The following is a 26,387-nucleotide window of genomic DNA, read 5'->3' on the forward strand; positions in this document are numbered from 1 at the left end:
ACCTTGGAAATCAAGGTTGAGAAAGTCAAATAATTTATTTTTCAAATTTATTTGTTTCTATAGTTATGGTTACACACCAAGTAATAGTCCCAGAGGGACAATATATGGTGAAAAGAACTAGAGGTCTCTTTAAGTTGTTATAGCTTCTGTTCCAATATTTAAGATTCCATGTTAAATTTTCTAGTTTGGAGAAACAGATTGTATGCCGTGTTCTTTCTCAAAGAAGTTAGCGAGTCAGACTCTTGGTAGCACACTGACAAAGAAATCTTTGTTATTCTGTACCCTGACACAATGAGTGTAATGAGAGTTCTTCCCAATCAACATAATGTCCTTTATTACAAGCGAGCATGGTGGACATCACTGATACACAGATACATGTCCATCTTGCTTTAGAACTGACCAATCTCATGACCTGAACTTTGGGTAAAAGTAAATTACATGGTGGATTTTCCCAGACTGATTGAATTTGCATCAGTATACTTATTTATATGTGAATGTATGCAATCTTTAGAGTCCAGATAGACTTAAGTAATATTTGTCTTATCATTATTTTATGCAGTTTAGGCATTAAACTTTGAAAGAAAATAATTTTTCTAGGTTAATGAAATAGTGCAATCAAATCTTTTATTTATTTTTCTCATTAGACTGAAATAATAAACCAAAGGAACAAGAAAAATGTCAATAAAATATTTAGCATGAAACATTTTCTCAGAAGATAATGTCAAGGATATTATGAAAATATCACATTGCTTGTAATTGAACTGCAGAAAATCAATGCATTTACCTTTGAAAAGCAGAGGTATTCATTGCCTTCAAGCTTCAGTCTAGGACCTTAGGCTTGGTGCTGACGGTCCTATAGAGATGAACTTCTGGTTTGTTATGAAAGAAAATGGTAGAATCTCTCTGGAAGGAAAACTTAGGTCATTTCCATCTCAACCATATCTACTCCACAGTGTATTCGGAACACATTGCTAGTCCTGCCTATAGTTCTTTGCCAGAGTAGAAAACAGGTTCTAAATAAAGTAGTCTGAATTATCATAAAGCCAAAAATAAGAATGTAATATTTAAAGTTATAATTCACTTAACTAGTGAACACTGAACACATTATCTTCTTTAGTCGGGGATCTGCAGTCATCTTTTGCATATTATATTTAGCCAACAACCAAATTTTAATTTTTAATTAGGAGACATTAAAATATAATTAGCAGCAAATAACAGAATGACAAAGCTACAAAAATTCATAAAGGTCAAAGGAAGCAGCATTTTTTTAGCCACAGCAAGAAGTGTTCTTCTATGAATTTAAGGATTCACGATGACCACTTCACCTACCCCATATTCACTTCCAAGGCAAATTTTCTAGATGCGACATTGCTTTTTGACAATAATGATGATGATAATACAGGAACGGCTGTCAAAACCAGAGAGCTTACATTCTTCAGAGTCAAAAGATCCTCAAACCTCAATAAACACCACATATAAAGGAACATAGCAAATTTCAACACAGCATACACACAGCAAAATTAATTCATTTATCAGAGACCGATACGATTTTGAATATGCATTTTCCAGAAGGAAGCAGAGGGCAACAGAAACCATCTGCAACTGTCAAACCTGTGGAAGTGAAACAATGCATTACAAAATGCCCACAATATAGGAATAAGTGAAAAACATATGTTTTATCCAAAAAAAAGTTGGCTGATGACCCAACATATAGATACTTATTTGTATATATTTATACAGAGAATGGTAAAAATCAGCTTGCATGAGGCTCATAGTCTATCTACTTTGAAGTTATATCGCACATACTATAAGCAATTTACAGAATTTATCATTTGCATATACAAGAATTGCAAAATGAATTAAAATGCACTGAAATATAGAACACTCAAAATGTTTTTATATAAACCTCCCAGGATTGACAGGGATTGGCCATAATCAGCACTTGCCATATTGAACAAGAACTACAATCAAGGAAAAGGAGAAAAACCCAAGAAAAGGGGAAAAAGAAATTATCTTTTATTATTTCTTATTTAAAACAATGTTTTCATTGTTGACTCGCAGTGTTGAAAATTTTGTTCTTGCCCCCAGACAGGAGTTTTCTTTGATGATAGTTTATGTTCTGTAGCCTTTTGATCTCTGCTTACTTCCTGCAGATAATGGGTCTTTTAGTAGGAAATCAGTGGTATCTGTAGTAAATATTCACTATACCGATGACCGTCAGGCCAACCCCTGAGCAGTCAGTGAGATGATGCTTTGAGTAGCCGAAAGAAAAGGAAAAAAAAATAGATCTTGCTATTAGAAAATGTTCTATCACTTCACACTAATTCTCTTGAAATAAAAGATCAGTGATTTGCCCAAGAAAATGTGATGAACAGAGTGAGATAGGCTCTTCGTTTGTTTCCGAAAGCAGGTGCTCCTTGTGTAGGTAATTAGAGTACAGTGGGTGCAGAGTGGTGCTTGGAGTTTAGGGTCAACTTTGCTGTCCGCTCCGTAGATTTTACAGGCGATTTGCTCTTTGCTTTAAGAAGAGAAAGTGATATTGGAAAAAAGTCAGCACTTTAGACTAAAGCAAAGCACCCTTCACAAAGCCACAGACAAGAAGCAGGACAGAAAGTCCATGGCTTGTAGCTATCCTCGCACCTGCGGAAGAAGTTATAAGATATTCGCTCATCTCGAAGATTTCCAATGCTCCTTATTAGGCTGTTTTAAACACATACATATATATATTTAATTAGCTCGCCAGCTTGGCTCTGGTGCCCATGAATGTCTTGGCATGCACTGCAAATAACAACACATACAAAGTATTTCAGTCCCAGGAAGTGGTCTTGTTTGCTTTGTCTGTTTTCAAGCCATGCCATCCCACAGTTGGGAACACTTAGAGGAACAAATGCAGATACTTTTCCCTCAAGTAATTCTTTGAGGATGATTCCCTATAGTCATTTGGTTGTTCCTATATGGGTGTCTAAAACAAATCCCCTGTTTTACTACTGCAAGCATAAAACCACAGGAGATAAAACCCAAACCGAGAGCAGCAGCCTTCTCAAGGGCCTGCAGAACGGGTTCTGGAGTGGGTGTGTTGGGGTATCTGCTCTTAGAGGAAGATCTTTCTCAACTTTTTATCCTTAAAATCTGAAGAAAAGTTAGTGCTATCAAGAATTGGAAATTTTTGAAAGCGCTCTGAGACTACATAAGGGAGAGAATGAAATAGTCTTTTTGCATTTTTCTTCACATATTTTATCCAGTAAGCTACAAATGATGTATTTAATACCTTTATTAGTGAGAAAACAAAAATGTGATGGACCTCAAAGCATTTCTTTTCTTTCTTCTTCTTTTTTTTTAATTTAAGAAAGGTTAAAAAGGTTTGAAGGGGTGAGGGTAGGAAAATTCAATCTTTTGAATATTTCATCTAAATCATGTTCAGGTCCACATTGGCAATGATAGAAATTGTGGTGAAAACACATGCTCTCAAAAAATCTCTGCCAAGTAAATATTTGGGCTTCTAAAGGGGCTATTTAGCAGACTCATATTCCTGTTTTCAGTTAGGTTACTTTAGTGTCATCATCGATTTGCCTTCGTTCAGGAGGTGAGTCATGTATTTAACACAGAAACGTAATGACTGAGGACCCAGAGGTTAGTGGTGGGTCTCTGGAGAGTGTTGCTTCACTCAAGCTGGGTGACAAGGTTCAAACTGCAAAAGTAAAGTACAGTCCACATGCGGCTCTAAGTACAAAGATCATGCAAGGAAAACATATAAAATCTATGTAGAACCACTAGCATCAGAGCTTTCCAAAATTAAATATATGCCCTTGTTATCTTTTGAAGAGAGACTCTTTGACAGGGATTCAGTCAATTAAAAAAAAAAAGAAAGAAAATGATTACATGGCTCCTTAAATTGCTAACCGCACTTGACACAAAGTATGTCTGGTATTGAATAAAGGTTTTAAGAATGCTAAAAACAATAAAACCAAGGAAAATGATTTGCTCTTCAAGAACAATATTTTGTGAAATAATGGTTTCCTTTTCAGCATGAACATTGCAGATGGGCTCAAACTTGCTGAAACTGTGAATTATGCAGCTCATTTCTCGACTAATCAACCCTTCACAGGAGATGCCCATCATTCCCGTGAGATTCGAAGAGAACAGCTATGTCATTCTAACCCAACATTTCCTATCACACTGTGTCCAGTATGTGCAAGTTAAAACAAAAGTTACATGAGCAGTATAATTGGAAACAAACCCAATGATATACTGTAAAGAGTAAAGTTAAAAATTTGAATAGCCATCAGATATGCAATAAACCATTGCAACACACCACTTTTTTTTCCAGATTGTAATCATTCACCCACTCTAGGCACCTGCATTTCCTAGCATATTTTTCATTAAATGAAATTTATTTCTGTCAAGCCAAATATATATATTTTTCCTGCACAGTAAATTCTAAAGCAAATCTGTTTTGTCATCAAATCACTGATTGTTTTGCTCTTCTTTCTAGGTTTTATTTATGTCTGGAATGAAGGGGTATGTGCTCCTTTACCAAAGACTTTGACAGTGAAATCTGAGAATCTAAAATGCTATAATTTATCCTGTGTAATTTTAACAAATAATCATCATAGTCAATTTCATTCAGATGTACACCATTCTGAATATAATATTACTGTTTGTCAAACATGTTATGGTCTGTTCTAGAGAAAATTAAGCAAATGTTTTTTGTAAAATGCAAACTTTGGCCATGCGTCATACTCTAGTCTCATTTTTCCAAATAGAAACATTTTACTGTTTTGAAACAAAGAGATTCAGGATTGCAATCAGAAGCCCTGAGTTCCAGTTTCCTCTGCAGCCACTCACTTCTGAAATCCCAAATATTTATTTCTTTGATGTTTTCTAAAATGAGCATAATAATTGTTTGCATATTATTGTTTTATATATATGTTTTCATGAGTATGCCAGACACTGTGTTTGGTTATCTGTTTTGCCTTATTTGGTTTCCTTTTGCTCTATGCCCAAGCCAAGCAGGATAACCTGTTATCCCCTAAGACGATCATGCATTTAAGCAACTCTTGCCCTCAGATAGCTGCATTCCGTTGTGTCTGTTCCCACCAACTAGCTGTAAGCTCTCTCTCCTCTGAACTTCCTCTGTATTCTGGTTTTCCCTCTCTTGTGGCCTTAACATGGTTCACACTGACTTGTAATTCATTATATTCGTATCTTACCTCACTGATTACACTATAAGCTCATCAAAGGCAAGGATGAAATTTTAGCAATTTTTTATTATTCTCAAAGTTTAAAACAATGCCTTGAGTTTTTAAACTTTTGTCCCCAACACAAAATACCCTGTGAAGAAGAAAGGGAAATGCTATTATCTAAATTATGGGAAGAAAATGTGTAGATAACATGCCTCGATGAAGAGTAGCCTAATACAACCTAGAGATTTCTCTCTGACTCAGAGTGTGATTTCACGATGTCCTTTGACGTCAACTTAATAATGATGCCTTTCATTTGTTTTTATGCTTAAAGGTTTCCTCGGTGCTCTCTCAGGTGTAATTTCTCATGCCTTTGTAAGGTATGGGGAGGGAGGATTTGCTCCATTTTGCAAATGGAAAAGTCTAAGAAGTCTTCTTAGAAGTTTAATGAGTATAGACACTTAGCTTCCATTTTTCAGCCCTTTTTATACTTCATGAGATAGCGCATCACATCGCCCTCACTGGGATGTGGACATCAGGCATGGCCCAAGACAGTGTCTGTGACAAATGAGTTTGGCCAAGGAGAAATAGGAAAAAAAAAAGCCTCAAATATTTTATCTTCAGTATGTATAATTACTATTTCAGAGAATAACAGAAAATTCCATCTATTCATTAAAAGAAAAACAAAACAAAACAAAATAACAACAAATCACAACCACACAGAGTTGAGACCTTGGCATCCTCAGAGATCGGATAGAGGAGGAGAAGTTTATCACTATTTGCTCAGAGTCACTGCATCCGCCTGCCTTGTTTAACTCAGCACAGCCTTCCAGCCGGGAAAGCCTGCCTGGCCCTCATCTGTCTTGCCTGATGGAAGAACTTGGCTCCTTTTTGCACCTTCTATCTACATTGCCATGTCTTTCCTGCATCTACAGCCATGAGGCTGGAAGACACTGGGCATACTGAACAAAGCTGCACCCTCTTCTCCTTCACATCAATCTGCAAAATGGCTACAGTGGACTGGGTACCTGCTACGTCAGGGAATATGCATACATGTTACATGCATACACTGTCTTAGTTCATCCTCTCATCAGTCCAGTATAGTAAACATACAGGTCAGGAAAATGTAACTCAGCAGCATGGAATAACTCACCCTAGGTTACACAGTTAATAGGTAGTAAAGCAAAGGTACAGAAATGAAGAAAGAGCAATGCAATCAGATCGACTCAGAGTCTGGATGTGCTTCTTTCTGAAACTCCCTGAGGCAAGCAACCTTGCTTCACTGTCTCCACACCTGTTAGATCAAGATGTGAAGCTATTATTTAAGTGTACATTTATCTTTTCAGCGAAAATGCACTGGCTATAACACACTTAAGAGAAAAATTAGAAAACTTCTTTTCCCCAAGTCTGAACTGATAAATATTGAATATGAAAACACTGTCAGCTTCTCTGTTTTCCTAAACATTAATAAGTAAAGTTTGTTTTCCTCCATATACTGTGCCAAATGTCTGATGATATAATATTTTGAACTTCATATTGTAGTCTTTTAAATCTTGAAGGTACCTCCAAATTCATTTAAATATTTGAATGAGAGGTGGTTCCACCACTGTTCTTGCATGCCCTCTTCTTTCTATGAACTTCTCTTTTCTAAACTTTTAATGCAAATTTTATAGTCTAGGACCAGGAAAGGTTAAATTGATGTTCAAAGGGCAACCATTAGTGACAGGAGAGAAAGACAACCAGAGCTCTTGGCCACCAGAAAAGATACGGGATATGGGATATGGGTATTTAATTCAAAGAAGTAAGTAGAACGTTAAGACAACTAACTAGACAATTTATCCCATCTATATCTTGCCAGCTCTTCAAATATCCTCTTTCTCTTGGCTGGGATTATTTTGTGATGGGTTGATTTCCTCCGTGAGCACAACTCTTGGTTTCGATATACGGAAGAGTCGTAATTCAGGGCACCTGTCTACAGATTTAAGTACAATTCTCATAGGTTTTTCTCTTTTCTTGTTTGAGTATCAGGTAGGGTCAAAAGGAGCAAGAAAAGAAAAAGAACACAATTTCTCTCCTGCTGTGGCTCCCTGGTCTGACTCCAGCATCTTTAGTTTGTAGAAGTGAATATTCGTGATGCTTATCATACGAACAAACATAAGAATGGAAGTTTTCCAATAATAAAAGAAGCAACACTCAAATAATTGTTTTGCCTGTGAAGAGGCTAAGCTTATAAAGAATGGAGTGTCCGCTACAGCTCTAGGTATGGACAGGCCTTTGACTTACCTCTCTTTCATTACACATGCCAGCTTTAAGATATGAAAAGAGCTGTGTGAGAAAATTTGAGCTAGCTTTTAATGCAATTTTTATTCAGGTTTGCACATACTAAATCATGACTTAAGGGGAAAGGTCAAATAATAGGATGATTTTATTCTATAATTTTTTGAAAAGAATATCTTTTTATTAGATTCTTATGGGTCCAAGGCCGATTTCTTCCAGAAACCCATTTTTTTTTTAGAAGAAACAGGCTTCATTTTGACCTAATACATAAACCGCCTGTTTTACTTTGCCCAGGCATGTCGGCAGCAGCTGTTTAAATTTCCTTTCCTGCTTTCCTTTAGTCAGCAAATTTACACATCTATTCAGTTCTGAGGCCTCTTACTGCAGCTGAGGGAGCCAAGTGCAGCTGTCCACATACACAGGGTCTAGGTGACAAGGTGCATGGGTGATACCCCATTCGCCACAGAATGTCTTAGACTTTCTTGCTTACAGCTAATCCCTGCAGGCTTTCAGGGCTCCTACCTTCTACAGCGACTCAAGAATGGGCAAAAAAATGATGCTGCCTGCTAAGGCCACAGTGCATCTCTCAAAACTGCACATTTTCACTGTAATTTGACTTATTCAAGTAGGAACTGATCTTGGTGCAGACAGGGTGATGATTAGGACAGCAGCAGCTAATATTTACCTCTGACCATGGTCCCGGGAGGCTGCTATAATGATCGTTTTGCTGATTAAGGAAGTGAAACCGAGAAGGATTATATAACACACTAAGTTTGCTCGGTGAGTACATGGCGGCCGCTGAGACTCAGAACCAGTTCTGTCTGACACTATAAACTGATTTGCTTCATAATCTCAGCTGGAGAGTCTTCATTCCAGAAAACTCTACATTTTCTCAATTCTGCCTATTAGAAATATATGGAAATATGAGTGGTTTTGACAAAATAGGAGAACAATATAAATTCATGGAAAAACAAATAAAATGTTTTCCAAGAATTAAGTTTAATGCTACATATATTTAATCACTGCTTGAACGCATAAATAAGAATGATTCGTTAAGGGCACTCCATTTTACTGGTGTATAAATAAATGCTGCTAAAATGCTTGAAACTATTTACTCACAGTTTAAATATGCCTTCTGTGGGTATGTTTTCATTATTAATGATCAAACTCTTTATTCATAATGAGAAGGTAGATATTCATCCACACCTTGTTGGAATGATCACAAAACCACATTAGGGATTGCACACATGTGTAGCCTTGTTGCGCTGACACTGTTGTTGAAGTATCGAGTTTGTCTGAGGGCTTAAAGAAGCACATTCAACTCAAGAATAACTATGAGGATAAGTGGTGCCAGTGTGGGATGGCTTTGCTGAGGGGCTGTGATCCAGAGCACTTATCCCATCACAGGTGAGGACACTGTCCTAAGGAAGCCGATAAGAGGTGCTCTTAGCTTTTACAATTTGCTTTAATTCAAGCATTGAGAGTGTAACCTATATTTCTATGCAGATAGGATTCTGAATTCATGAAGAAATGCTCTCTCAGACTTTTTCAAAGCAGTCATATGAAATAAAACATAATAATCATTTATAAATCTCCCAGTGTATTGATTTATAAATGATGGTGCAGTCATCATCTCCCAATGACCGCACCACTGCTCACCACTTTGATCTCCCTCCAAACTGGGGGCTCAGTGAGTCACACAATGGAGAGGAAAATGATTGCATGACATTTTATTTATGAAAGTTATACGTGCTTGCTTTATTTTATTAATATATTTATCAAGATCACACCCATTAAGTTTAGAAAAACAAAAAGAATAATTTGATGGTCAGATTCTCCACCCAGCTCCCAGGAAATAAGATATAACATTCTTAATTTCAGTGCTACTAGCAATTTCTGAGGACATCACTTTCACAGTGGTGCTTTCAATTTTCATATGCACATGTGTACCTGCATGTATGTATATTTTTGTCATGAGCTTCACAATCACAAAACACCTTTATTTTACTTTGCCTTTCTTTGGTTATTTGTTGAATATATTTTGTTAGTTTGTTTTCTCAGGAGCTGTCTGTCATTGGCCTCTTTTTAAATTTGGGAAATTTAAAATAATATTATTTTTTTCTTATAACAAAAGTAATGAATTATCAATGTACAGATATTATCAATACAAACAAAATAATCAAATAATTTAAAATTGTAAGATATCTTGACTTTTGATGGACATTTTCATATATTTCTTGTCATTTTTATACACACATATCTGAGATTGATTTAAAATTTAGTATTTATTTTTTCACTTTAAAGTTTTGTATCCTATATTTTTTCACATTATATATTCTTTATTTTTTCACTTTAAAGTTTTGTATCCTATATTTTTTCACATTATATATTGGTTGTTTTCTAATTTCATTAAACATTTTTGAAAACATGATTCTAGAAGGTGCTTAATACTCATTGTATGGTTTCGTCACATTCACTGCGACACTTCCCTACTACTCTTGGCCCTTTGAGTACTTCCAGCTGTGGGCAGACCTCTGTGATACGCATCCCTGTTCTTGGGTCTGGGTCTGCCTCTCTCCTGAGCTCCTTGGAATTTCCTCCCAGGAGCATCACCTCAGGGACAATCTCAAGCCCTGTGACTTATCTTTCCTGCCAATTTTCCTCCAGAAGGGAAGTACCATTCACCTTGCAAGTAATGATACAGCAGAATGCCTGAGTCACTGTAAGCTTGACACATGTTGATTTTTAAAACCTTTGCCAAGATTATACGTGTCAATTTTTTTTAAATGACTAGGGATTTGACTGGGACTGCAGTAAGTCTACAAATACTTTTGAAAAACCTGACATAATGGTGAGCTTGTTCATCCAAAAACACCATATTTACTCATTTATTCAAACCTAAACTCTTAACAAAGTGTTCTAATGGTTTTCATCTTTATATTATTTGCTACTGCCTTAAAAAATAAGATATTTCATACCTTTTTCTTGTTCCTACTATTGAGGATTATATATTATGCCACAAATATTTTCTGTTTGGTTATTGCTGTCATATGGAGAATTAATTTAATTTTATCTTTACCTTGATTTTATCAATATTATTTGATCACATCTGATATCTCTAAGTCATTTGGAGTGGATCATATAACCACTGCATCTGTAAATGACAAGAAATATATGAAATGTCCATCAAAAGTCAAGATATCTTACAATTTTAAATTATTTGATTGTTTTGTTTGTATTGATAACATCTGTACATTGATAATTCATTACTTTCCCTTCTTTTCCTGAATATTAGACACAAATATTTCCTTGTCTGTTATATCACTTATTAGTTACACTTGATTTAATCAAACAAATGTTTTAAATTATTTATAGTAAAATGTTATTTTCACTTGTATATTTTGTAACTTTAAATCTTCAAAGTCTCAGACCTCTAATTTCATGCTGATCTTCCTATGTCGAATATTTCTTTTATGCTCAGCTCTTTAATTAATTGACGTTCATTTGGATATGTATCGTAAATTGTAATAATATGTTTCTATCTGTTATTTATTAATTGAATAAATCCTCCCTTAGTTATTACATTTTTAATTCATCAGATATTATTTTATCTTACCAACTTTAGAGCTTCCACACTTCTTATTTTCTTTCATCTCTATTCATATTTCTGTTCCTTTATGGCCCTCTTAACTCATGGTTATTTGCTAATATACTTTAATATCTGGTAGGTAAAGGGGAAGAGAACTAATAAGGGCCAAGCTCACTCACGTGCCAGGTTTACTCTGCTAGACATTTAAAATACATCATGTCACTTAATGCTAGCACGACCCTTGAGGCACATGTGTCACTGCCTCAGTTTTACCTACACAGAGTCTGAGATTCTGTGTGCAGCTCACTCAACAAATGAGCTCGTAGAGAGTGAATCTAGGAGTCAAATCTGTATCTATCTACCACCACAAACTATGCCATTCTTAGTATAAGGTTCTAAATCCATTTTGTTTTTCTCTCTTTTTAAAGCTTTCAATAATATTCTCACATGTTTATATTTTCAGTTACATTATAACTATTTTGTGATTTAAGAAATGCCAAGGGTCTTTTTGGAAAGCTTGAACTTAATTATGGTAGCAGCCAGTGTGTATAACTTCAGCTTCCTAAGACACATTCTTTATTCAGGTCACACAGTTCAAAGTCCTAAAAATCCTTTGGAATTTTATTATTTTTTACCAATAAAGTTAACCATCTAGTTACAGCCTTAGGCAAGACAGCTGGTGGCTAGTATGGTATGTAGTTATGTAGGGGACAGTTTATCATCAATTAACATCATTGTGATAGAAGGAAAAAAGGAAGCTCTGAAATTATGAACAATAAAACATAAGTCAGGAATGAAGACCCAGTCTCCTTTCTTTAACTCAGTCACCTACACACAGCCAACCAGGAAAATATTCACCACAGTAGAGCCAGGTGGTGGAGACCATTTACTCTCATCATTTCATTGCTGCTGCTAATAATAATAGTATATAAGTACATGCAATAACAGTCGTATTAATAGAGCAGCTAGTTGTGACTTATTGGGAGTTGATCGGTGTCATGCTCTCTATGTATGTAATTTCATTTAATCCTCAAAACTCTGTGAGAATCATACTACAGTTTCCATTTAATAAACAAGGACTTGGAAGTACACGCAGCTCTGTGTGATGGCCATGAGGTGTGAACAGTCTCTCTCCTTAACAATTGTGCCCACCCCCTCTACTGGTGAGAGGCCCCTGCAGGTCTAAGGAGCATCTTCCAGTGGATTTCTGCTCCTTTGCAGCTGAAATGAATGCACCTGTGTCAGGCTATAGGTGGCAGCAGTGTTCCCTGGGAGAAGGAGACTTTGCCTTTCTTTTCTCTTGGAGGGCTCTTGTTATTTTAACCAACAGAGTGAGGTCTTTCCAGCAACTTCTCAACCCATTGGTCATCTACCCAGAAAACTGCTCCTCTGGAAGCTTCCTGAAATCTCAAGGATCATGAAATCCTTCGAGACAAGACCTTAAAACATTGGCAAATTCTGCTTCATGGCTCCTCGATCACAGAGCTCCTAGTAATCACAAATGAACCTGAAGGAGCCCTAAGGTGGCCACGCATTGAAAAACCCCTCCGGCACACAGCGGAGCCTTAGTTTTACAGACCCAGCCAGTTACTGAATTTCAATGAGTTAAGTTAAATACAGCTTGCAGGAGAATTTAGCAAGTATAGACTCCTAATCTGTGTAATTCCTGTTCAAACATAGCTCTAGCAGATTCCTTAGCCTGTATTATCCAAAGCATTGCCTCAAATCTATTTTTCACCTTATTCATAGATGCTTGATTTACATAGCAGCCATTTAACTGATAGAATTACAATGATCAAATTAATTTAGCCTGTGTAAACAGCCAAGTTGGATCATTTAAACCAAAATCAACATTGAGGTCTGGATTATACAAGCGGCTCTCTACCTGGATGCCGTGCACCATTTCCTCATATTTTAAATCAGGAACATAATTTCCTGCATGACACTCAGCCCCTTATCTCCCTCCCCTCAGTAGCTCTGAAATCTGTTGTAAGACCCTTCTTGCTAACTTTGGCCACTTTGGCTTTTGGAAAGCTGCCATGTTTGTCAGCCACAGGGAGCTTCCGGAGCCCTTGGCTTCTAGCAGCTGTAGCAGCAGCTGCCTCTGAATGCTCAGGTTCACATCATGTTGAAAACACAATCACCATAGTTCTGAGTTCAGAGAATCAGTATTCCTGCTGAGCGACTACACGTGGAAACATAACTACACCTTAACCATGGCCAGTTTTCTTATGAGTGCCAGCTGTTGATCACAGGAGTAAAGAAAAGTTTCACAAAAGTCCATCACATTACTGGAAAAAATAATAGCAAAAGACCAGTTTCTAAAAGTGTATTTTGTAGCATCACACACATGCACACACATCTCATAGTAAATAATAAAAAAAAAATTTTCTCTCACCCATAAGAACTCTTTAGAGAGAAGGATTCTCATAATTTACTGCACATAAAAATGCATATTTCTGCTTCTAGACTCAGAAATTTGTCCTGGGATACGAATTTTTAACAAGCTCTCTGGTAAGTCTTGGCACAGGACATCTGCTCTTTGAGGAACACTGTTTAGGAGTCTTGATCGTTTTTGCAATAGTGGCAATATTATCTATTTATGCAAATATAATTATAAGAAAAAGAAGATAAAAGCAGAGACATACTGGCCCTCTCTCTCTTTTCCTTTTCTTGCCACACATGAGCGCCACGTGTTCTAGGCACTTAGAGGAATGCAAAAGGAAGTGGTGATCTTTGTAGCCAAGAAGCTATCTTTAGGGTGATCACCTACCCTGTTTTGCCTGAAGGTCAGGCCTCCCAGAAAGTGGGACTTCCAGCATTAAAAGGAGAAAAACCCCAGGGAAAAAATTACTATAATATAGGACACAACAGAGGGCTTCAAAGTAAGTGTAAACAAACTGCTGTGGGGACCTGAATGAGGAAACAGGCAATTCTAAGACAATAGGAGGAAGAACATTTCTTTTTTGACAGCTAAGATAATAAATTTGATTTTGAATATTTGAGTTTAGGGGCCTGACCTGAATATTTATTGCCGTGAAACAAGCCACCCTAAAACCTAGTGCCTTAAATCAACAATTTATTATCCTCTCTCAGGAGTCTGGGGGGCAGTCAGCTGGGGCTGAAGTCAAAGGCTGGCTTCAGTCAGCAACGTGTCTCAAGGCAGCTGCACTTCCTACTCGGTGGCTGGCTCTAAGCGGCCACAGCAGAGGCTGGCTTTCCCCTTGCAGGGTAGGTCTGGAATTGGTTGGGGTGGCATTACTCCTTCCCATCTCACTGTCACAGTGGTCACAGGCCTGCCCAGACTCGTGGGTGGGGGGGTGAGGACAAGAGGCACCACACATCAACGGCTGGTGTCAACAACATGCAGGGGCTCTGCTCTGCACGGTGCTCGTGGGACAGACATGGGGAGCATGACGGGGACAGCGGGGTGCTCCCGTCCGGCTCTCCAGAGGGAAATCAGAATCGGAATATCAACTGTTAAGTTTTCTAAGGAAACATTAGCGGTCGAAACCACAGAAACGGATGAGATCAGGGTGTTGAGAACGGGAAATGAACTACATTTAAGAGAGGAATTTAGGAGGAGAAGCCCACAAAGAGAGGGGAACACTAACAGCCAACAAGCAGGGTCCAGAGGGGAGTTTAGGAGACCAGCGATGGGAGAGCTTCCCCCCTGCCCGCCAGGACTCGGGACACAGGAGGGGAGACGGGAGGTCCAGGGGTGCGGAGGGAGGGTGGAGGGGTGACCACCGGGGGGGCGGGGCTGGGCTGTAGTCACATTTTTGTTGGCCTGTTGGCCAGGGTTGGGGGAGAGGACCCATAGAAGGGAACATAGATGGGGGGAACAAAGGGAGGGAAGTGGGGTGGTGGTGAATGGAGGGGATGTTTGGCTTCTGTAAGGAGTAGATGTTCTCCATGAGACAAGAAGAAACACGTAGAGAACGGTGTCATTTATTGAGGTATTTGGAGATCTGTTCTCCGTGCAGGTGAAACTAAACCACTTCATGCTAGAATCAGGAACTGTTACCCTCAGAGCACCTACAGGATACTCTTCAATGTCAGTTATGGGTACAGACAAAGAGCTGGAGAAAAGAAACAACTAAGGGATGGCAAAAGCCAAGCTCTACCTATTTGCTTTATCATTTTTCTTCATTGTTTTGGTTCTAATTGTGGATTATCAACTGTGAATTAAAAGAATTTAAAGAGAGATATCATAAAGATACAGCCCAATGGGACAGTCATATGCTCACTAGCTTTTGGAAAAATATCTGGGAAAAGTAGCTATATTGAATGATAGTTAAACCTTTTCTTTATCTTGTGATATGTAGATGGTAATAGATTATTTTTCCATCTTTTTTTCATGTAAATTTCTGCTTTAGGAAAACTAGGTAATTCTATGACAATTTGAACATTATATATGTGTATACATACAGCATTATTTTCAGCAAATACTTTTCCTTCATAGAGACACAGAAATTCTCTGACAGAGAAAAGTATGAATTAAGAGTTGAGTATTCAATCTAAATAGTTCAGTCAACTAAGTCAAAAACTATGATGAAACTAAAAGGCTGACAGACCAGCCTTTGGTAACAGGTTGTATTACAGTGTCATATATACCACAGATGACACATGCCTCCCTGTATGAAGTGAGAATAACAAAAGGCTAGTATAGCTTTTGGCCTGTAAAGGCAAGATTTTAATTTTTGTGTCTTCATCATGTCTTGCCTTTAACAGAATAAGAAAAGAAAGATGCATGGTTAATGGAATTTACAAATACTTTGTTTCTCACAAATGAAAATATAAAAAAATATAAACCCTTTGAAGAATGGAAGTATGTCTTCCATTTCTGTGTCATTGTGCCTGGCATATAAGCTCTTGAAAGGATGGAGAGTGAATAAATGAGTGAATAAATGAAGCGTGGGTATTGAAATCCGCTTTATTTGAATATAACCTGAAAAATTATAAAGTGAAATTATAAATCAGGACGTGGGCGTTACAGGAAATATAATATTACATAAATATCCATCCCAAATATGGTATTTTGTGCAATAATTGTGCAAGCACAGAAACTTACACATGAATAAAATGGGTGTGGCTGAGCCACCCGAGCTTCTGCACTAGAAGTTAGAAAATGTTAAATGTACATAAAATATTTTCCAGTATTCACTGGTGGGAAAATATAGAAATGAAAAACGTTGATGTATTTCCGATTACGCTTTGCTAGAGCAGATAATTTTTAGTGGAAATTACTTTGAATGGATACGGGCTTCCATGAGTCAGCATCCCCTGTCTCCTTTCACTCTTCCTCTAGGACAAGCAATGAGTGAGGCTGGTGATGGGGTGGAAAATGAGCAGTGATTTTTATTTGAAAATTGTTAGAAGATGTGTAGAGTTTACCACTTAGCACCAATCACAATACTAAGAAAGAGACTAAAGTAAAATGGATCTTCTTAGAGTATGTTATTCAATCCAAAACGTAAAGAGTTTAGAAACAGAACATTTCATTCTATGCTTAGAATCCTTCACTTGGGATAGGTAATCTGTCTGTTTGATTCCACAGAATGGATTTATGATTTCTGGCCTGGAATATTCTACGTAGGCTAATAATTTCAACTCCATGATTTGGAGTCCTCACCAATTAGGTTGTAAACTGTCGGCTGAGGGTACTCTGTAATTTTGCATATAGTGTCTAGCTTCTTCTTTTGATGGTATGGAAGGGAGGAGGGCAATGTCTCCAAAGATATAAAATCTTTACCAAATAATGGCTACAAAAATTTATAACCACTAGGTGTGTGTGTGTGTGTGTATGTGTGTGTGTGTGTGTGAGTGGGTGTATATATATATATATATATAGGTGTGTATATATATATATATATATATATATAGGTGTGTATATATATGTGTGTGTGTGAATATATATACACACATTCTAGCTTTGGTATTTTTCTTTACTTTGGGATATAAAAGAGATGATAAAGAGGAAAATAAATTTGGCTTCAGAGAGGCTAAGCTGTCTATTCATCGGACTGACATAAGTTGCCATGACCAAGGCATGCTGGGATAGCTGCTCACCTACATTTAAAGGCAGGACAAACTCACAGAGACCCTGAGTTAAGCTCAGGACAAATTATCTCCATTAGCACATGAAGCCTAAGGAGGAACCTAGAACGGCACACATTATTTTTAAAGTGTTGTTTACAAATAAGGATTTAAAGATATATATACATATACATATTTCTCCATATAAATGTAAATATATAAAGATTTAAATATATATTTATATATATATAAATATCACCCTGATAAAATGATGAGATTTTTTAAATGTAATGGCTAAAAAGAATTTGAATGGTAGCAACAGAATTTTCTATTACCAACAGTAGTGTCAATAATTCTTCAATGATAAACTATAAAGGGAAAAACTTAAAAATGAGAAATTATAGATTTTATGCTCCCTTCATCCTATAATATTACGTCAAGTGTGTTATCCAAATACAGGACAGTCTGGGGTGGTGTTAAGTACTGCCTATCCCAAGGTTAAAACGTCAATGAGTTTCCACTGGCTGAATGAGCGCATAAATTAATGCTATTCAGAGCAGCTTTAACTTGCACAGCTGACTTAGGAAGCGTGTGACTAAGCTTGACTAAGCTTCTAAATTGGCATCAGAGCCACACTCACAGGAGCTGCCTTATCTCTGCACCACTTTCTGCCTTTCGCCCCTCCCCCCCATTTCCTCCCATTATCATCATCACTTTCGTCACAGGCAGCTGAAGTTTCTCCTTCAAAATCAGAAGCCCTTGGCGAGTGGTCCTGCTTAAGGCTACGGGTCCCTGAAAATGTGGTGTGTCTCTTTCATTTACATGTTGATTAAGTGAAAGTCTCTTAATTTGGGCTATTATCGATACATAAATCTGCAGAGAAAATAAACATGCGTTTATAATGCAACCAAACATTACATGATTTATTGTGCTTATAATGTGTAAACACAGAAGGAAAAGAAGTCCAGCTCTCAGATCCCCTGGACATGAAGCACTGCCAGCGACTAATGGGCAATGCACATCCTCTGGGAAGGCCAGCCTCCCTGGCTCTCATAGCTCATCCTCATTTCAAATGAACTAGGTCTCCAATTTTAAAACCGTCATACATAAATCTGTCTACACTGACCATCTTCCTGCGGAGGGTTTGTGAGGGGTAAAATGGGTTTCCATACCTGATTGTGGACTTTGTTTGGGGATTTTGGCTACCGCTTGAGGGCTGGAAGTGGAGAGCACTCGCTGGTTGGCAGAGCTGTGCATGCTTCCGGGAGCAGCCGCCGAGACGTTCTTGCGAGGCTTCACATCCTGCAGCCACATGGGCGAGGCCTCGAAGGCCTGCATCCTCCGAGCATGGCTGTTGGCGTTGACTTTTAGGTAGGCCTGGGCTTTGTGTTCCTGAAGCTCTCCATAATTGGCGTCGGTCACCCTGCATTCATATAAGCCTTCATCCTTTTTCCTCACTTTGGAAATCTGAAGCTTGTGAGAGATGTCATTGCCTTGGACTTTCACTGTCTGAAAAATTGCAAGTAAAAAAATAAAGTGCTACATCAAGAGACTGGGTTCCAGTAACTTGTCCCGAGCTTGCTAACGCTGGAAAATTAAAGGGTCTCATTGGTCTCACAGCCATAGGCTGAAAGCTTTTTATTTTCTCAGCAGTAAAATTGGAAGACCTTATTTATCCTATTTTACTAACACCTGGCTTCACAAGAGCATGGAGACATTAGTTCAGTCCAGCTGGGCCAGATTCCATTAGCCATGTGGTTCCCATTTCCCAGGCTGTGGGACCAGCTCTGCCATGTTCCCATCATGGGACTGGCCTCTGCCTGGTGAGCTCAGCTGAATGAAGCACGACCTAATGAGGCTGAGTGTATAGTTTACACAGCCTCTCTCACTTCTTCACTGCTGGCGACCGCTCTTGAGAGATCAAAAAGACACGTTGTTGGTCACGACTGAGTTTAAGTGAGAATGTGCTTTTATCCCCACTTTGGGATGATTACTAAAGGGACTGACAAAATAGACTTGGACAGTAATGTTTTTTTCTCAAATTGTTGATGCAGTCTGACCTATAGTCATGGGGTGGCATGATTTAGGGAGCAGATTAATGTCACCAGAAATCCTATGGCTCAGAGTACATACCTCCTGCTACCATAGGGTCTGTGTGCTACTGGAACTTGAGATGCCATCAGTTAAACACTGCTTTGATTTTCAAAATAGAAACTGACTCTCGTTTCTACCAATAATTTATATGGCAGATTAACAGCAAGATTATATATAAGGTTATGTATAATATATAAAATTCTATAATATTTAATAGATATATATATCTATAAGCATCTTTATCAGAACTAGATTTGATAAACATCATATATAATCCATGACTGACAGAATGATGGACTTCATAAGACATTCAAGGTTTAAGGATTTGGATAATCTCAACAGATAAGAAGCGAGGAAGGCATAAAGTAATTTCTCTACTGGCCCTTACACTCTCAAATAGCCATAAGTAATTAAGAAAATTTGGGAAGTGTTCATCTGGTTTTTACATATAGAGTTGTATATACAAATAGTTTCCAACATCTGAACCATAAGTATGCATTTATGTGTATGAAAAATTACATATGAATATTACTAATACTGTAAAAATAAAGGGAATCGATAGTTTCAAATATATTTTCAGCTGGGTCTCCGATTAAGGTTGGGGTGGTCAGAGTGCTTATATTATTATTGTCCCACTTTACAGTATAGTAAACTGAGGCGTAGGGGGTTTGGGTCAGTGATTTTCAACACTGCCCACTAGAATCATCTGAGGAGGTTTAGAAAATGCTCTCATTTGGATTAATGCAGAAACACTGTGTGCATCTCTGGGGGGCAAAGGTCATATCAGTATTTTGTGAAAGCTCTCCTGAGAATTCAAATTAACTGCTGGTTTAGGACATATGTTCAAGGTCACACAGTGGGTAAACTGGGGACACACTGCTTTCTACCTCAGTTTGTGTCTAGAACTCTTTCCAGTTTACTAGATTATATGAACTCTGGCCATAGATAATACTGTTAGCAGTTGTGTGCATGGCTATGCATCTGATTGCATGCTTCCCTAGGTCAAGATGTGTGAGGCTGCTTCACCACTGGTCTTTGGAGGGTTGGGGCATGGGTGAAGGATGAAAGATGAATAGGAAATAAACAATCTACCTAATTGTATGTGTATGTGAAAAATGAAATATTTTAAAAAAACATCGTTAATAATGGATCTTACCAATAAAGCTTTTCTAGCACTGTCAGAAAACAAGAGTTTCTGTGATATAAGGATAATTGAATTGAAAGATTCTAAAAAGTCCATGAGTTTATGAATAGAAACTGGAGTTTCTGGTTTGTATCTTATTTTTGTTTGATATTTTCTTCCATGTTGTGATTATACATTTAAATTAGAGAATCTGATTTTATTAGTATAATACATTTTTACACTTTTAGTTATAATAGCCTCAGAATAAATTTCTTTTTAAAATGTGGGTCATTGGATTTTTAGATTCTTTATACATATATTATTTCTAGTAACGGTAACTTGTTTACTAATTATCAACAAGCTCAGCAGTGGTACAGTATAAAATGATTCTAGATGGCTTCATCTGAGGTGTAGTAAAAAAAAGATTTTTTTTCTAATTTCACTCACAATTATGAAAAGTAAGAACCAGCAGAGTAGAAATACATCTCTGTATTATCAACAGGTTAACCTCCTCCAATAATGTTTTTATATTGGCTTTTGGTTTTATATTTACATTTATATGATTTTGAACATTGGCATTAGAAATACGTTGCATGCATTATGAATGACGTTGAAGTTGAGCTGTTTTCATTACAACTTCAACACTCTGTTGGATGCTCCAATTTTTTTCAGCCTGGGAAGATTTTCGTACCGTTAGTGTTTTACTTGCTATTGAAGGATAATTACTGGTATAATTTTGAACGGATATTATTAGCATTGCAGCCCTTTAACAGTTATGTAACTGTTAATAAGAGCAAGAATAAAGTCTCACACTTCTTTGGGTGGCAAAATGATTGCCTAGTAACTGTTCAAATATCTACGTCATTAAGATAAATAATTTTATTGTATGAACTCTGCTTCACTGTGTATGTATCCAGTGAGGTAAGACACGACACAGACAGCTGGCTCTCGCCCTGCGTATGCAAGTTGCCTGTTTCAGGGGCAGTAAGTTAATAGGCTTTTGAAAACCTGAAATTCCCAAACTGGTGCCCCCGGGCCCGAGGGCTGCCGTCACGGTGACACTCACGCTGATCTTGGTCCCGTCGCCGTCCGGGTCCCGGTATGGCAGCAGCTCCGTCTGTGGGGGGGGAGGGGGGAGGGGGGGTGGACACCGACGCTCAGACCGGGCCCGGCCTGAGCCCTAGGCCATGCAAACCTAGCGGGGGGGTCGCGCTGCCCCGGGCCGCCCCGGGGCCGGGCTCGGGGACTCGGGAGCGGGGATTAGGGGTTCCGGAGGATGGGGACTGGGGGGCGGGGGCTCGGGGAGCGGGAGAATTAGGGACCCCCGAGAGTGGGAATTCCGGGGCGGGGGGACAGCGGAGGCTGGGATTCCGGAGGGTGGGAAATAAGGGGAACCCGGGAACTCGGGGGGTCTGCGTTCGGGTCAGGCCCCCGGGGCGCGCCAGTCTGTGGGACGGCACTCTGCGTCGTCCCCGGCCCGCGTCCCCTCCCTGCGGTCCCTTCTACAGGCTTCCTCTCGCCCCCGCACGGCCGCCGCCTCTTCTGCAGAACTGTCTGCCCCTCAGTTCAGACCCTCGTTTCCCCGCCCCTCCGCTCCTGCCCAGTTCTCTTCCCCTCCCCGCCCCCTCTCCACTTGGGTCGCCTCGGGTCCCTCCGTCAGTCCCCATCCCCTTCTCCCCTGTCACCCTTTCCTCCCTCTCTCCCCGTCCTCCGTCTCCCCCCACCTCCCTCTCTCCCCCTCCACTTCCCCTCCTCTCTCTCTCTCTCTCCCCTCTCCCCCCTCTGATTACGGGCGGAGGTGAGAGAAACCGACGGGGGGTGGAGGGCCGGGGTGATGGAAACACCGACATAATTCCTGTCCTCATACCACCGTCCCGAAAGGGACATTGAGTGTCCGGAGACGTATCAACACGGCAGTGCCATCACGGACAGCTCACAATGACCCGTACGAAAAGGAGGAGATTATTCCCAGTCTTTAACCGGGAAAGACTGGACAACATGCCTTCCCTTGGTTTTAACGTGGTGTCACCAGGGCACGTGGCTCACCCCCTGGCATCCCTGGGCGTCCTCCTTGCCGAGAGAGCCAGGGGGCTCTCCATGGGCGCCCAGGCATCATCTTGGGCCCGATCCCCCGACTGGACACTCAGAGGTCTAAGTCAGTGGGTGGGACGGACGCGAAGGCGACGGGACTCCGCTACCTGTGCCCCGGCCACTTCAGCCCCGGGGTCCAGGTCCTCCGGCCCCCGCAGGAACCACCACTGGATCTCCAGGTACACCGAGGAGGAGCCGCTCTGGAAAGCGCAGGACATCTCCACATTCTGCCCCTCGGTTGCCGTCACGTTCCGTGGAAACTCGGTAAATTTTGCTGCAAAACAGAAACGCACCCTTTTGGAATATACACACCACTCTTGACAGCGTCTCTTGAGAGCTCACTACATTTTCCTTCGACTTAAAAATAAATAAATAAAAACCGCAACAAAAAGCCCTCTGTGACATCCCAGAGGCTCCCCAACCCCCTTTCCTTTGCCTCTTTCTTGTCTTATTTTTGGTATGGTGCCTAAATCATTTTGTTTTTGATCAAGTCCAGATAATAGAAAGGTTAACAAGCTTGCCAATAACTCCCCTCTGTTAGCCAAGATGCCCACAGTTAGATACAAATACCCTTTGCCAAACTGCAGTATTCCCCAAAACTTACTGAGGGTTTCAGTGAAGTATATTTTACTTATATTTATATTTAAGTATATTTGACAAATCTGTCAAGCTGATACAAGAGGAGAGCCTCCTGCCTCCAAGTTTCTAAACAATCTGTGACTAACTGGACGTTTCATGTTAATAGAGAAGGGATCATGATTATCTGTCAAAATATGCATTCCTGATATATGATGACACTTATTAGCAATTGTGATTCAAAGCCTACAGCAGTGAAACAAGTTGCACACTTTCTAAGCTGTGGATATTTCTTTCCAAATTAACCTTCATCAAGCAACTGTATTGTAAACTGTCATACATCGTGGGATGTAAGAATCACACACCTGGGCTTGGTTCAGGTTAAAGATTGTTCTGAAGTCACTAGAGACATTTTTTCCCAGCCTTTTCATTACCAATCTTGACACTGCTAGTTTGCAAGATTCATGGAGTCATGGTGAAACTCACAAAAATATGTTTCCTCTCTCCCAAAGGCACTTCTCCAACATGGAATGCTTTGATGGTTGTTCTTATCTTGTCTAAGAAATATTTTGCAAAGAGCTGATGATTCCCTAAAAGTCCTGGAGAGATTTGTGGCTGAAGGAAGTGCACAGCTACAATGCGAACTCATGGGGAGGAGGGCTGAGGGGGCTGCAGGGCCGATTCAGGGTGGATGCACTTTGCCCCCAGTTTTCAATGTGAGGCACCATCAGTGTCTCTTTCCAAAATTTTTTTTTTTATAAAATCCCAACATGATCTCTATTGAAATTGAACTGTATTTATACTTAGAGGAAATGGGAGATGTTAAGAAGACATTCTGATCTGAAAAGGATTCTTCCGTTCAAGCTGGAAGGAAGAGTGTGGCATTTCTGTTTGCAGAAGCGATGCAGTCCTCTGACAGCAGAGGTGTGATCTGTTCATGGTGCTGAAATGATCACTGCAGCCTGCGAAGTCCTAACAACTGGATTTAGCAGGCTACTGCTGCTGCTGCTGCTTGTAATGCAAGTTGTACCTTTTTATGGGTCCTCAGAGGAGTCTATCCTTTGATAAACACACAGGCAAACGAAGTCACACGGACCCAGAAAAAGGAAACTATAAGCTCATACTGCCTACAACGAGGAGGAGAGCTGGCCATGGAGAGTCCCCAATCCCCAGCTCTGCTTGCGATGATTATGTATGCACGAGTGGTCACCCTGTGCATGCACACAGATAGAAGGGAAACACACACACACACTTATAACCCTGTGTTTGTGCTCACCAAGGAACCCACCTCGTTGTCGGGCACCAACTAGATCTGCTCTCAAATCTAGCAGGGCTACTATTTAATAAACTTTAAAGAAAAATGCCAAACAGAACACTATTCCTCTGTTACTTGCTAAGAACCTCACCACATCTGCCTGGCCATTCTTTGAACACAGAGAAGGCACACAAACACACACAGCGCAAGCAAATGTATATTTGCCAGTGAGCACAGACTTACCTTGAGAAGAAAGCCCTTGCTGTACATATAAAACGGAAAAGAAAACAAATCCAACATACGCCAAAATGATCCCCATCGTTCCAAAAAAAAAAAAAAAAATGGGGGGGTGGGGGTCGTCACATCAGTGTAGCCAACAGCCAAAAAGCCCTAAAAGAAAGGAATGCCACTGTCTCGCGGGCTCGGTCTCAGCGCCCGGGGCGCGGCGCCGCTAACATCCTGCTGCTCGCCGGCGCGGACTGGCTCTGTGGACGCGGAGCGTGGAGCCGGCGGCGCAGTGGCGGGCTGGGCACCGGGCTGGGCTACGGCAGGCTGGGCTCCGGCGGGCTGCGCGTGCACACCCGGATCGCGGCGCGGGGCAGTGCCTGGCCGCTCGGCCGCCCGCCTTCCGCTTCCTGCGGCGGGTCCGGCGTCAGCCCGCGGCGTGGGGCGCGTGGCGCGGGGACTGGCGAGGGGCGGGGACCTCGCGGGCTCGCGCCGGCTCCCCTCTCAGCGCCGCGGCGCCTTTAACTCCGTGCGCGCCGGAGCCGCGCTCCGTCTACGCTCGCCTTCCGGAGAGCGGCGGCATAGTTCCTTCGTAAAGTGCTTCTTCCCCGTCGGCTGACCCTCTCTCGCCTCGGCGGAGGCTCGGAGGGCGGACCGCGGTGGAGCGGGAGGTTGGGGCTTTGCTGAAGACGGGAGGGATGGGACGGGGCGAAAGACACTGCTCTGGGGCGGTGAAAACAGCCATTGGAGGGAAATGTCTGTTAACCAGTTATTAACTGCTAACTAGAATGAGCGCAGGCTATTATTTCACACGAATTTATTGCCTCTAGTGGAAGAGAAGCAGCTCATGCAGGGACCGTACCACTCTCGCTGGTGAACGGAAGAGACGTAAAGTACAAAAAGTCACGTCTTGAGAGAATTTTCCAGAAAGAAAACCCAGAGCACGTTTACTTTTATTTTTATTAAAAATTTTTTTTGGCTAATTCGTATACCGCTCCGCAATCCCAGCCTCCATCTCACGTGTATTTTGTATTGTGGAGTGGAGGAGGGGTTTCAAACACCATTAAGTTCTTTATTGCAAGGTCTATTTTTGTTTTATTTGCTCTTTTTTTTGTTGTCTGACACGGTAATGATTTAATGTTCCCTAAGGCTGTATTAATAAGGAATATTGTTTTAGGATGAAAAAGCCCAGTAAGGTTTAGGATTTGGAACACATCTAGCTATCTTCCCTGGAGAAGACCTGAGATGTGTATTCTATTTCTTATTAAGAATCTAAAAACAGTATCTGTCGCCTTAAAGACTCTGTTTGTGCATATGAAGTCTAAACGTTAGTGCATTTAAATCTTTTTAACAAAATTAAAATCATTTGCCATCTAAGCACAGTACCAGATATTTCATTTCCACGCTTACTATTTGCAACTCTGCCACAGATCTTCGGTATTATTTAGAAATATAACTCAGTGTTAACAATGCTGTCAGGAAACCAGGGCAGTATATGCATTTTCATCTTGTTGCTATAAAATTTGTAGTTGGCTAATTCCTTCACTGACCAGAAAAAAAAAATTACTGTCGGATTATTAAACCGCTTATCCTTCTGCTGAATACAGCGGTAACTTAAATGATCAGAAAATTAAAGCACAGTAGCTTCAAAACAATATTATTTTCTGAAGATATATTTATTTTTCACTGTGGTGTGTGGCAGCATATAAGATGTGGAGAAAGTCGTGAAGCACATTTTGTATCTGTTCATGTTTAGGACAGCAAGACTCCACATCCTTCTATTGAGCAAAGGATTCTGAAGGATGTCATTTCAAGAAAATAAATCTTTTTATACCCAAACAGTCTCTCGTGGGGAATGTGTTCACAATATAGGAAAAAAAAATCCAAGTTAAGCCACCTACCCCATATTAAACATTATCTGAAAAGTAAACAAAACTT

General features: G+C 40.0%; 1 protein-coding gene across 1 annotated transcript; it reads right to left on the reverse strand.

Annotated features, from left to right (window-relative positions):
* Nucleotides 1–594: 594 nt before the first annotated feature.
* Nucleotides 595–24,543, reverse strand: VSTM2A (V-set and transmembrane domain containing 2A). Its single transcript, XM_032643816.1, has 5 exons — nt 24,468–24,543; nt 22,501–22,667; nt 21,369–21,419; nt 18,258–18,594; nt 595–2,518 (listed from the first exon to the last, which is right to left on the reverse strand). Exons 1-5 carry the CDS (start codon nt 24,541–24,543, stop codon nt 2,430–2,432), a joined length of 720 nt encoding a protein of 239 aa, XP_032499707.1. The 3' UTR covers nt 595–2,429.
* Between the last annotated feature and the right edge of the window lie 1,844 nt (nt 24,544–26,387).

This window comes from Phocoena sinus, chromosome 9, assembly GCF_008692025.1.
Source record: "Phocoena sinus isolate mPhoSin1 chromosome 9, mPhoSin1.pri, whole genome shotgun sequence".
Classification (NCBI taxonomy): Eukaryota; Metazoa; Chordata; class Mammalia; order Artiodactyla; family Phocoenidae; genus Phocoena; species Phocoena sinus.